We start from the raw sequence: 13,766 nt of genomic DNA on the forward strand, positions 1-13,766 counted from the left end.
TAAAGTTAAGAAACAGCAGTATTTTTTCCTATCTGCAGAACATTTTTCCCAATATGCAGGGTATTTTTTCCTATATTTCCCCCCAAATTTAGTGGTATTATCTTCAGTTACTTGCTTATTTAGTTCCTGCTATCATCTTAAATTCAGTATAAATAAAACCAAATTGGGGCTTCCTAGGTGGTACAGTAGTTAAGAATCCACCTGCCAATGCAGGGGACACGGATTTGAGCCCTGCCCCAGGAAGATACCACATGCCGCACAGCAACTAAGCCCATGCCGCACAACTATTGAGGCAGCACTTTAGAGCCTGTGTGCCACAACTACTGAGCCCATGTGCCTCAACTACTGAAGCCCACGTGCCTAGAGCCTGTGCTCTGCAATAAGAGAAGCATGGCAATGAGGAGCCCGCGCACCACAATGAAGAGTAGCCCCTGCTCATCTCAACTAAAGAAAGCCGACGCAAATCAACGAAGACCCAACGCAGCCAATAAATAAATTAATTAATTAATTAAAATCAAATTGATCATATGGAGCCCTTAAAAGAAAAAAAAGAAAGACTTCTCCTGATATCCCTATTTGTTACTGATTTCCCTGTTTCTACCAATCTTTTTCTCTCCAAGTACCTATATTCAAAACCTCCTAATTATGTACCTCCTGCTCAAATTAAGCCAACACATTCTGTCAGTTTCTACCTTGAAATAGTACTCGAATTTGCTCTTTGTTCTGACACTGTATTAGAGCAACCTCACTGCCTCAATGCCAGACTGATGCAATGGTTTGACTTTTCCCCTGTTTTCATTCCTTTACATGACACATGTAATTTAATTTATATGACATCTTTGAGTTGCATTCCTAAAACTGCTTTTATCACACCAATTCCCTCTCAAAAACTTCCAGTGCTCCCTCACTGCTTACAGGACTGAGTCCAAATACATCTGCATAAGAGGCAATGCCACCAGAGCACAGATTTTGAAAACAGATACCCAGGCTTGTATCCTGACTCTGCTCCTTTTTATATACATGACATACACAAGTACTAAAACTTCCCTAAGTTTTGGTTGTCCCTTCTGTTAAGAAGAATAGTACAATTTTTGTTCAAAAATATTCACTGAATACCTCCAATGTCTTGGACACTGTTCTAGGCACTGGAGATACAGCAGTTAACAAGGCAGGTAAGATTTCCACCATAGTGGAACTTGCATTTTAGTGATCCTGGACACTTTCATCAGAATGCCTTCAAACTAAATGAGATGATCCAGTAAAACTTAGCACATGCCTAACACACAATAGAAAGCCAATAAATGCATATCAAATGCATACTGAAATTGATCATATCTTTGGGGAGATAAAGATACACAGTTACAAACTTTGAAAATTAAACTCAGGGAAAATTTTATACTAAATTTTCTCACAGGGATAACATACTTTTAATTTATTATCACAGCTGTATTGACATTACAACTTCCTCTAGTTGCTTTCCACTGAGTCACAGAATATACTGGTCAAGAACATGGACCCTGTGTGGAGAGAAGGGAATCCGCCTACACTGTTGGTGGGAATGTACACTGGGGTAGCCATATGATATCACTTATACATAGAATCTAAAATATGACACAAATGAACTTAACTATGAAACAGAAACAGACACACAGACATAAAGAACAGACTTGTGATTGCCAAAGGGGGGAGGAGGATGGATTAGGAGTTTGGGATTAGCAGATGCAAATTGCTAATAGATATAGAATGGATATTACATATAGAATGGATAAACAACAGGTCCTACTGTATAGCACAGGGAAGTATATTCAACATCCTGTGATAAACCATAACGGAAAAGAATATGAAAAGGAATGTGTGCATGTGTGTGTGTGTGTGTATATATACACACACACACATATATACACATATACGTATAAAACTAAATCACTGCTGTACAGTAGAAATTAGCACATTGTAAATCAACTACACTTCAATAAAATAAATTAAAAAAAAATAAAAGAACATGGACCTCACAGCCAGACAGCTTTCATTTAATTCCTGGCTCTAGCACTCACTAGCTATGTGACCCTGGGCAAAGCACTAAACATTTCTGTATCTCAGTTTGCAAAAATGCAAATAATAATACTATCATTAAGAGAGCTATTATGGATATTAATTGAGCTTGTATGTAAAATGCCTAGAACAGTGCCTGACACATATTAATAGGTATTATATAAGCATTAGCTATTATTTAGACTGATTCTTCTGGGGTTTTTTGGCCACGCCACACTGGCATGTGGTATCTTAGTTCCCCAACCAGGGATCGAACCTGTGTCCCCTGCAGTGGGGAGCACGGAGTCTTAACCACTGGACCGGCAAGGAAGTCTCATGAAGTTATTCTTTGAAGTCGGGAAACTTTAGACAGTTAACTTTGTTAACCAATTACCAAAACACATATCCATATTAATATTTAGAGATTAAAATGTGTATACTAAAGCCAACTTTTGAATTATCCTCCTTTCTCCCACACTCCATTAATGCAAGTAACTAAAAATGTGGGTCCACGAGAGTTGATGGAAATGGAAGGAGTGGATAGGGAAAAAAAGCTCTAAGTTCTTAATCTGGATCTGCTTCTTATTAATTATGACTATGTATGGAAATCACTGAACCTCTCTGGCTCTGATAATTCAGATTAAATGAAGTGTTTATGAAAAACTGTTGTGGGAAGCAAAAATCAAATGGGCATTATAAATTAAATATGCTCTACTAATTGATAACCAAAATACCTAAGCTGATTATACTACAAAGGACAGACTGAAAAAGTATAATGCTACCACATCTATTTTGAAAAAATTACAAATGATAAGAATGTTTAAATGGGCAAAAATCTATATTTCTAATACAGTCACACATTTCAGATGGACTTTAACAGTAAAGATAAACTTTTGTGACAAGAGACCATAAAAACTTAGTGCACTAACAACCTAGTTATATACCAATATTTAGTTACATATTACTATTTTATATAGTTTGCACAGAACATTTTATCAGTTAAGAAAATATGAATGTACAATAGAAAATCTGAATAAACCTAATACTATTACTCTTAGAACAACAACAAAAAGAGCAATACTAGCAAAGTACATTTACACACACATATCATACCAATTATGAAATTTTCATTAAAAAAGGATTCTAAATATGAGTGTCATTTTCATTTTGCCCTTTTTTTTTGGCCACATCATGCAGCATGTGGGATCGTAGTTCCCCACCCAGGGACTGAACCTGCGCCCCATGCATTGGAAGCTCAGAGTCTTAACCACTAGACCACCAAGGAAGACCCTTATTTTGCCTTTCTATCTTTACAATGTTATCATGAGGTTGTAATTTTAGGTAAATGGTAAAATAAAACAGTGAAGCAGCTTTAAATGTGTTGGAAATAAACAGATAAAAAAATAGTACAAAAATAAAGGAAAATTGCTCAAATTTCATATTAATTTAGAAAACAAGGTAGAGATGTTAGGATTAATATCATTATTAATCAAATATATGCAGTTTATTGTATGTTAACTGTATCTCAATAAAAGTTCTTAAAAGAATTTAAAAAATATCATTAATCAAAATAAAAGCATTTATGTGTATACCACAAATTATATATATACATTTATAAGGACTTTACAAGCACCCTCTAATTGGATTCATAAAGAAACATTTATAGCTAAACTGACAGATAAACTGTTCTGTGCCTTAAGGTTCCTTAAATCATGAGCTTAATAAGCAAGTAACACAATTAAAAGCCAGGCCTTGAAACTGTGTCTCCTAAATCATGGCTTGATTCTGGTTTTATTTCTCCATTCAGCCTTTCTGACTCATTTATGAAGACAAACACTGTATCTGTGAACTCACACTCCCCTTCTCTGGAGTTTGCTAATAAGCAAAGGCAAAAAAATTCTTATTACCCATGTGTAATGAAAGCCTGAACCAGAGACCAAGTCAGGGCAGCAGGGAGTCTCAGGAGATTAGTGTGTTGACAGAGCAAGCACCAAGTCCAAAGACCAGAGTCTACCTGGGACTTACTAGATACTGACAGGAATACATCATGTTACTTTTCTGGCTTCAGTTTCTATGAACACTGGGAAAAGCTGGGTGAAGGAAGGCTCTGTAAAAAATTTTATTCTTAAAAAAAGTCCTAATATTTTAGTCAGTAACCTTACAACTGTAGATGATACTTACATACTCATTTCAGAATGTCTAATTCAACTTTAATAAAACTAAGTTCTTTTTTATATGGCTAAATAGCAGATAAATCCAAAGAAGTTTCAGAATTATATTTTTTAAGTATTACTTAACGATATTCAAGTATCTTAGAGAGTCTGTAACTAAAAATACCCAACAGCGAAGAAAGACTCCAATTTTGCAGTTGGCATGTTATTAAGGCAACTATAAAATCCTACCAAGTTTAGTCAACCACCTCTAGTCTAACTAAAGTTGAAGTTTTAATTGCTACATTTTCTTGTAAAGATATAGGTAGTTCACTTAGATATACAATATAATGTTTCACTATAAGAAAAAAATCTAATCTTGTATTATATAAACCTTATTTGCAAATATACTTTTTAACTTATAAAAGTTTCTTACTTCAGTGAGGACAAAAGTTTGGTTTTGTTTTTCTTTTAGTTTACCTAACCATACTTACTAAAAATGGCATAACCATACAATGTTATCTACACCAATGAAAATAACCCTGTAGTAGCTTTTAAAAATCTAATTTCAAAAAGGCCGTCATAAATAAAACTCCATACTACTAAGAAAATGACATTATTTTTGTATCCCTCCTGACATATACAGATAAATTTGGACAAAAAAATGTTTTTTCCAGTGTATCGAAAACAAGTATGAAACATTTCAAAGAGGGGAGACAAGCAGCTCTGCTTCATCAACAGACCAAGTCCTACTAATATGCAGAGCAAGACTTGCTTCTTTCCTTTTTATCATGAAATATAAAAATATGTACTAAATGTACTTTAATGGGCATTATCTTCTGCAAATTAGTTCTATTTTGAGATCTTAAACAACTATATTACTTAAGTTTTTAAAAACAGGAAAATAAAGGCAACTCTGAGTCAGTATAAAAACTGAACAAAATTAATGCAAATAAGAATGCAGATTTCAAAGACAAAAACATTCTCACAATTCAAACAAAGCAAAATTTAAGTGCATAGAATTGGTATCACGAAGAGAAAACTTTCTCCCGACTTGTACTTTGGTGGTTTGAATGATCCTAAAAAATTGTGGCAGAGTTTTAAAAACAAAATTTGCAATAAAAAGAAACAAACACAACCTCCAAACTTGTGGTAACTACAGTGGATAGTAAAATAAAGATAAATTTAACATTCAAACAAAATCTGTAAAGATAATTTGGATAAAAAATACAAGTAAATGCTGCACAAGTGCTCAAAAGATACTCATTATAGCACTGTAGCAAAAACTTAGAAACAGCCAAATGTCAGGATGGGCAACATTCATTTGATTTTCATACACAGGGAACTAGGCAACCATTTTTAATGGCTACTTATTCATTCTTCCAGAACTGACTTTAATTATTTCTTCTTTTTCATATCATTATGTTTCTTTATAAATAATTTTATTAGACATCCTTATACACACACACACGCACACCCCTTTGTACAAGAGATGTTAGTTCTTCTGTTTCCTTAGGATACTTAGGAGTGTAATTTTTTATTACAAAACTGAGATTGTACTTTAAAAAGTTTTAAAACAATTTTATAGGCATTTCTAGTAACATTAAATATGCTTCCAAAAAAAACCTCAAGAAGCAGTCAAAATTTGTCTTTTGAAATTTAAGAAGTCCCCCCTTTGTTAATAATACCCTATACTTAACACAAACACACAGTTAACTTATAACCTAAAGATCAGTATAAAAAAAAAAAAAGATCAGTATAAAATACTGTTGATAAAAGTGGGTGAAACCACTTATCACTACATAATCTCTATGCTTCCATCTTAATGCTGTGTTTCATAAAGCAATAAGTCCATCATAAAACTTTGTACTTTACGCAACGACCTTATCGAAACACACGCATTATTTGTCCCTTCTTAGGTTTCAATCCGTGAAAATCAACTAGGTAGTACCAGCCACTATAACACCAACCAATCATTCTGAACTTCGCTATCAACTGGGCTGAAGCTTATTTAGCGTGTTACTGGAAATTAAACAGCATTAAGATTACTAGGTAATGAAGAAACTGTTGCTGTCATTTCAGCTTCCTGTGTTTTCTCTTTACAAAAGCAAAAATGTCAAGGACTACAATATACTTTTCTTCTGGAATTTACTGGAATAAAAATGAGGTAAGAGGCTAAATATTTCATATTCATTCACTAAGTTTAATTCCGGAACACAGTGAAATCTGGGGGGAGATCTATTTTTAATTTAATCCTATACTTACATTTTGTAGATGACAGAAAACAATTTTGGAGAAATTTTTATTTGATGAACATTATCAAACCTTTTCGCCACAAAGTCATTATTATTAACATGAACAAAAATTTGAGGAAGCTAAAGCTAACACTCAAACTTGAAATTCCTTGACTGTCTCTAGTGAATTTCTCATAATTTCCAGAAATCAGGGGCCAACTTTCCTAAATGCATGTTAGCTATTGCTTTAATACTCTTAAAGTATTAAATTAATACTGATTAAATGGTCTGAAATGAAAGAAATTTAACTAACAACTTCTTTTCCTTCCTAGGCAGCAAATGTTTCTACGTTTTATCTTTTTTATGCTAAAAAGTATTTGTCTTCATTAATTAGTAATAGATTTCCACCTAAATTATAAAGGCATTATATTACAGATTAAGAAAAATGATCAGTGATGTTAAAGTCAAAAATGGAGTTACTTCTTGAGAAAATACAAATATGAATATAAAGTGCAAATGAGAACATTAGTTCAAACCAAAATTAAACATCAAAGTTTCAAACCTAGCAGTCTCTCAACTTACTTAGAACATGAATAAATCAAGATTTTCTTCTGTGAAACTAGTATACTTAAGAGGTAATTTATAGACTTTTACCCAGAAAAGCAGAAGGAACCTTCTGATATGTTAATGGAGTCATCAACTGTAACAGCAACTCCATGTGGACTGTTCACCAATTTCCAGTGGAGATGCTGTTACTTCTGACGGCTACCAACTTACTACAATGTAAAGGAATATTCAAGAAAGGCAAAAAAAATCGTGGTCACTTGATTCGCATTTGATTAAGGAGGAAAAAAAAGACAGCCTTTCATGCACTCTTTAAAAATTGACAAATAATTAAGAATTAACATCCATTTTAAAAATCAACTGTTATGTCACTTTTAAAGGACCAAAAATGGAAGAGGATTAGTCATTATTTAGAAATGGTGTACAGGAAAATGACCTATGAATTGACAGACAATATGGCTAAGTTTGTCTGTCATTTCTGTAGGCCAATATTCTGTATATCTCTGCGACTTCAAAATCAGAAATCACCTATACAACGGTATATGCACAGAAGAGAATCTGTTACACACTATGTAAATGTACTGACTGTAAATAAAACATAAATGATACCCAAAGAAAATCTGCTTGTGTTTCTCTGACAAAGCTCACATTTCTTTTACCTAGGTCATTGACCAATCGACCTATATACCATTTTATTGTAGTGATCAAATTATGGTCAAATTAAACCAGCTTACTCTACTTACTAATATGTACATTTGGTTCACTTCAATCTCTTCAAGGAAACTCCCTAAAAATTTTGCTCTTTAAATACGGAAAAGAATGAGGAACAACGGCAGTGTCTTATAAACACTTCCTTAAAAGAAAACTCTTCAGTGTGAAATATTAAGCAATACTTGTGTAAATTTATCTCAACTTTAATTCTCAGTAGGGGAAATAAGATATTAATTTTTCTGTGATCAAGCTCTAAATTTTAACAACATAAGCAACAATACTTGGGCCAAAAGTTTTAGCTCCAAATTGTAATAATGTTGCAATAGCCTTACAATTACTTCCTGGTCTCTAACTTCTAGTTTCTTTTCCTAAAACATACTCTTACTCCTCACACCTACTTAAAAGTTTAAACTCCTTAGCCTGGTATTCAAGACTCACTTCAGTTTGCCCCAATCAATCTTTCTTAGGTGTTTATCTTTCTGTTCCCTCACACACCCTGCACAGCGCCACTTGGTTCCTAAATACATGCTGTGTTTTCCCCACTCTGGGTCCTCAGCTCCTAATCCTACTACTCTCCGCCACTTCCTACCTAATCCTCAGTGCCCCACTCAAATGCTATATCCCCTATAACTGTTTTAGGGTTCAGTATCTGTCCAAGGCAGAGCCTTCAGTTCCCTCTGAGCCATGTTGCCATAAGGTGTTAGATTACCCATGAAGCAGTGATACAAGGAATATTTCAAAGTGAAAAGGAACTTTCACACCAAAGATACTAAGAATTACCTAATACGTGGCTAAAAGCAATTTTTTAAAAAAAGCGTAGTCAACAGTTTAAAAAAACCCTAAAATACATACATTCATAAAAGTACCACCTAAAGAAATACTAACAATGTTGACAATGAAAAGCAGAACCTTTTTACAAAAATAACGATGAACCCCAAGGTAGGCCATTCAACCCTGTCGTCTCTCTGTTACTTGAATTCTCTATTACTTGCTGGCCTCCATACCTCGAAACCCTCCCTGAATCCTTAATTGATGCAATGTGAAAATATTTACCAAAACATGGTCAAACTCTTTGCTCATGCCCTAGAATAACAGTAAAACATCTGAAACAAAACTACTCCAAAAAAATGAAAACCCAGGATACATTCCCAAAAGAAATGATTACTATTCCCCTTTCCACATTTGTTAATAACAGCAACAATACTGAAAGCCACCCTAATTTACTAGAAGATAAACTAGCGAGATTATCAACTCATTAAGAGCAGCGACCATGTCAGTCTTGTTTACTGCCTCAAAAAGGGTCTAGTGTATGATTCAGGAAAAAAAAACTTCTTTCTATTGTTTAAGCTTTTCTACTCTGAATTGTTTACTAGGTTCATGTATTATCTTTCCAAATTAAAAAAAAATAAGGAAAAAAGAAATAACTAAGAATATAATTATCATTCGAATTAATTATGTACATTCAACTACATTATACTGTCTTAAATTTTAAATTATCTACACAATTACCTAACACCATTTCAACTGAGAGGGAGAGCAGACTCAGAGTGAAAGACTGACACTAATTCCTAAAGAAAAATTGCATAATGGGTTCCACCACTCAACACTTTTTATCTTTGGGTTCCTGACACCTTACTCCAACACAATGCACAGCCGGCAATAATGAATTCTCATAGGAAAAAAGTCAGTCTTTGCTTCTAAGTATCAATATTGAAACAATCTAGTGTTTGTTACAATTTCATCCATCTGAAAGGATCTTTCTGAAATTTATATTTTATTCCCCCCCAGCAAAAGATAGTTATTTTAGAATATTTTATTAAACATACATCGAGTTTTCAATAGTCCACTATTTTTCCATTTTTGAAGAAAATACAACTCACTTTAAAATGCTGAAAAATTTTACAAAGAGTTTTACCTGTTGATCAAGAATTCATCTTTTGTCTTATGATGAAACACAGGAATTGGAACACCCCAAACTCTCTGCCTTGATATACACCAATATGGCCGCCTGTCCAGCATTTCAATCATGGCATTCAGTGCTGATCCAGGAATAAATTTGACTTTTTTTAATAATTCCTGCAATTGATTCACAAATCAAATCCAGTGAGAGAAAGCAGAACAAATTTTCTAGGAATGCTATTTGTCCTAATACAGTTGTTTATTTTGGAGGCTTATAGTCATTTACATGCCCTCCACCCCCCACCAAAAAGAAACTAATCTAAGAAACCACATATTTTAGAGCAAACAAGGCAATGTTAAAATAGAGCCACAAGGATCTAATAAATAAAATCTAGAGCAGACTTCACTTTTGGAGGATGTGACAAGAGATTTTATACTAATTTCCAAGCACCCTACATCAAAACTGGGAATAACAGCTTTAGTAGAAGTAGTATACTTTATTAAACTACAGTTAAAATTAATTCAAACTTGATTTCAATGATTCTTTTTTAAATGCTTAAGAAATAAGCTATTATCTTAGGTTGACAAATAACCTAATCTTACATAGTATGATTTACAACATAGAAAATACTTTCTCAAAATAAATTACTTCCTATTTACTGTCTCTCAAGAACTCTCCTTTCTTCCACCTCTCCCCCAAAAAGGTTGTAGACTACTAGCATTTGATTTCATTTGTCAATTACCAATAAAAGAATTGTATAGCAAAAATGTTTTAAAATATCCATAAGTGAAAATACAACTTCATTTAAAAAAGTCTCTCTACTCATTAATAAAAGCATTTTTATATTTTCAGAGCATGTTTAAACAGCTTCCTCACTTACATGAACCACCAGAAATCCCCTCCCCCAAAGCCCTTTGTAGCACCACCTACTGGTAGAATGGCAACATTTGCAATTTATTTTGATTAAAAATTGAAGAAATGTGGATACTGACTTGATATTTGATTTTGTTAAGGAATAACTACTATTTTTTAAGGTGGTAATAATGGCATAAAAATTACATTTTAATTTTAAATGTCAGATATACACAATGAAATATTTATAGAAAACATAATGCCTAAAAGTTGCTTTAAAATAATCCAATAGGTAGGAAGTGTAGATAATGGGTAGGAACACAGATAAAAATAAAATGGGCAATAAGCTGATTATTGTTAAAGTTGGGTGATGGAACATGGCAGTACATTCATTATTCTATTTCTGCAACTGAAGCAACTGAAAATTCTCTAAAGAGAAGTTAAAAAAACCATCTTGGCTTCAGTGTATTGCATCAGCATCAGACAGATGTTCTGCAACAAAAATCTGTGCAGAGATGCAAGTTACAAATCTTAATATTTACAGGTAAGAAAAACAGGCTTCAGAGAAATGTAAAAAACAGAACAAAACAAAGAAACAGTCCATAGCACAGCTGTCTGCTCTACATGAATGTAGAAAGTGTAAATTGCTTGCATAGCTTTGGCAAGGGCCCCAAATTGTCAAGCCAACAAATGAACCAACCAATAATAGTAATGTTACATGCAAGCTGTAAAGCAAAATATCTGTATACTCAGCCCAGTTAACAAATATATTTTAATAGAATCAAGTTGTTACATGAGATACACACACACATTTTTGTATTGAATAAAGAGCTCAAATATATATTAATATTTAAAATGCCAGTTATAAAGTATTTGTTAACTCAAAGAAATAGCTTTTCAAATGAACTGCAATTTCAGTTTTAAGGATGCAAAGGGTTTTAAAAGAGTTTTTCTGAATGCCTATTATGTTCCATACACTGTTCTGGGAACTTTTATTCACTTGTCTTGTAAGGTAGGCATTATCATCATCTTTATATAGATGAGGAAACTGAGGTTCTGAGAAGTTAAACAATTTGCTGAACTCAATTCTATGCTACTTTCACTACACTGGGCAGGAAATTAGAGTAAGTTAATTAACCTCTTAAAGCATGATTTTCTGCATGTTTATAATGAAGGGATGGAAACCCAAGATCCTACCAGATCTAAAATTCTACAATTTTATGAAAGCAAATAATAATAGCATTAATTCCTTCTACTCCCAAAACCCTACCCCAACCTCACATGTAAACCTTTCATATTGAGGGAATAATAAACCCAACCCTTACAGTAGGATGCCTCTTATACCTTGGCTGTAGTCTTAATATCCGTGATATTTACAAACCACTGCTTGCTGGCACGAATAACTACTGGTTTCTTAGTCCTCCAGTCATAGGGATAGCTGTGTATCAGTTTTTCCTCTTTCAACAAATTCTTTGCAGCCTGAAGCATCTTTATAACTTAAAAAACAATTAATAACAATTTACATTAGGCACAATTAAAAAGCACTATGAAAATCCTAATAACTCTCTAAACTCCTAAAGAGTACTGTATCTGGGCCAATAGGTGACAGCAAAAGCAGCCATCTACCAAGCAGCAATGGCATAACCTGGCAATCTCCAGGCAAAAAAAGCAGAAACTGTAAATTATTAATCAGACTTCAAATTATGCCATTCCATGGATCTTCCTTTCAAATATGACAGAATACACCTAGAATTCTACATCTCAAATTCAGAGTCACAATCTTTCATACTATGAATCTTAACATGGTCTCCAGGTAATCCAGAAGAAACCAGGTATACAGGGTTGAATTTTGTCCCCGCAAAAGATACGTTCAAGTCCTAGTCCCTAGGACCCTAGTACCTGTGAATGAGACCTTATTTGGAAATAGGGTCTTTGTAGATAATAATCAGCAATTAAGATGAGGTCACACTGGATGAGAGTGGGCCCTAATTCCAATGCCTGGTGTCCTTCTAAGAAGAGAGGATACACAGAGATACACAGAGCGAAGAAGGACATGTGACAATAGAGGCAGACTGGAGTGATACAGCTATAAACCAAGGAAAGCCAAGGATTACTATGAGCCATTAGAAGCTAGGAAGAGGCAAAGAAGGAGTTTTCTATAGAGCTTTCAGAGGGAGCAGAGCCTGGCCAACTCCTTGATTTCAGAATTCTAGCCTCCAGAACTGTGAGAGAGTAAGTTTCCGTTGTTTTAAGCTACCAAATTTATGGTAATTTGTGACAGGAGGCCTAGAAAATTAATACACCAGATCTAATTAGTCTTAGTCTTAGTGTGGGCAAAGAAAGATTTTCACAGTACCTGGTCGTTAGCTCCATATTTATAGAAAGGTAGAAAGACAACTCAAGACTGGAGGACCCCTAAGACTGTTCAACTATCCTATACCGGTCAGTGATTTACAAGGGTTACAAAAGAAGTGAGAGTGTCTAATTCAGTCAACATCTAGTCCCAAGATTGATTTCATCCTTCCACAAAACTAACACTGCTGATGACTATCTCTATAGTCTTAAAATAACATCATTCCCTGTTGACTGCCCTGATTTGCTTAAACAAGTAGAGCAACTGCAAAGCAAAAGATGAAAAAGTGCCAAACTCCATTTTAAATCATGTGGCAAAATAAAATATAAGTAAAATATAATTTTAGCTTTTTGTTTCTGTTGAAAGTACAAGATGAGAGAATTGTCAGCAAAGGTTACTATTCTCTGCTTTTCAGAAAATAATATTTATGACATCAACCTACACAGTACTCACCCGCATCTGTTCCCTCTTCAAGAACAGCCTTGTTTTGAAGCTCTGGACCCGCAGCATCTGTGAAAACTCCATCTTCATTCACTAAACAATCCTACAAAGAGTCATTTTGAACAATTAAAATAAAGTATCAAGACATTCTATCTTATGACAATATCTGGCAAAACAACATACTATATAAAACATCTCATTTCAGTGTCTTTCACTACACTGAAAATTTAGGTACTATGTCTTATTCGGTCAATCAGAATTTGTGAATTTACGTACTTATATCACCAAAGGCAAAATGTATTATTAAAGCATATACCTAAAGTTTAATAATAAAAAGTAAAAAGATATAGTAAAAATCTCTGTTATTTACAGATCTATGGCAGTGTACATACATTGTGATGACTTTGAGAGCTGCCTTCAACTAAATGGAAAAACTTGCTAAGAAACTGATGTGTGTAAAATAAATTTAGAGGGACTTCCCTGGTGGCGCAGTGGTTACGAATCCACCTGTCAACGCAGGGGACACGGGA

The 13,766-nt window shown here is 33.9% G+C and overlaps 1 protein-coding gene across 2 annotated transcripts in view; it reads right to left on the reverse strand.

The window, feature by feature from the left end:
- IARS2 (isoleucyl-tRNA synthetase 2, mitochondrial) overlaps positions 1-13,766 on the reverse strand; it is a 69,517-nt gene that overhangs the window by 21,623 nt on the left and 34,128 nt on the right. For both annotated transcript variants that reach the window (XM_057728483.1, XM_057728484.1), the window contains exons 10-12: positions 13,249-13,339; positions 11,787-11,938; positions 9,606-9,766 (exon numbers count right to left, since the gene is read on the reverse strand). In XM_057728483.1, the coding sequence (XP_057584466.1) occupies positions 9,606-9,766; positions 11,787-11,938; positions 13,249-13,339 (404 nt within the window). The remainder of the gene's footprint in view (positions 1-9,605; positions 9,767-11,786; positions 11,939-13,248; positions 13,340-13,766) is intronic.

The sequence above is a fragment of the Hippopotamus amphibius genome, chromosome 3 (genome assembly GCF_030028045.1).
Source record: "Hippopotamus amphibius kiboko isolate mHipAmp2 chromosome 3, mHipAmp2.hap2, whole genome shotgun sequence".
NCBI classification, from domain to species: domain Eukaryota; kingdom Metazoa; phylum Chordata; class Mammalia; order Artiodactyla; family Hippopotamidae; genus Hippopotamus; species Hippopotamus amphibius.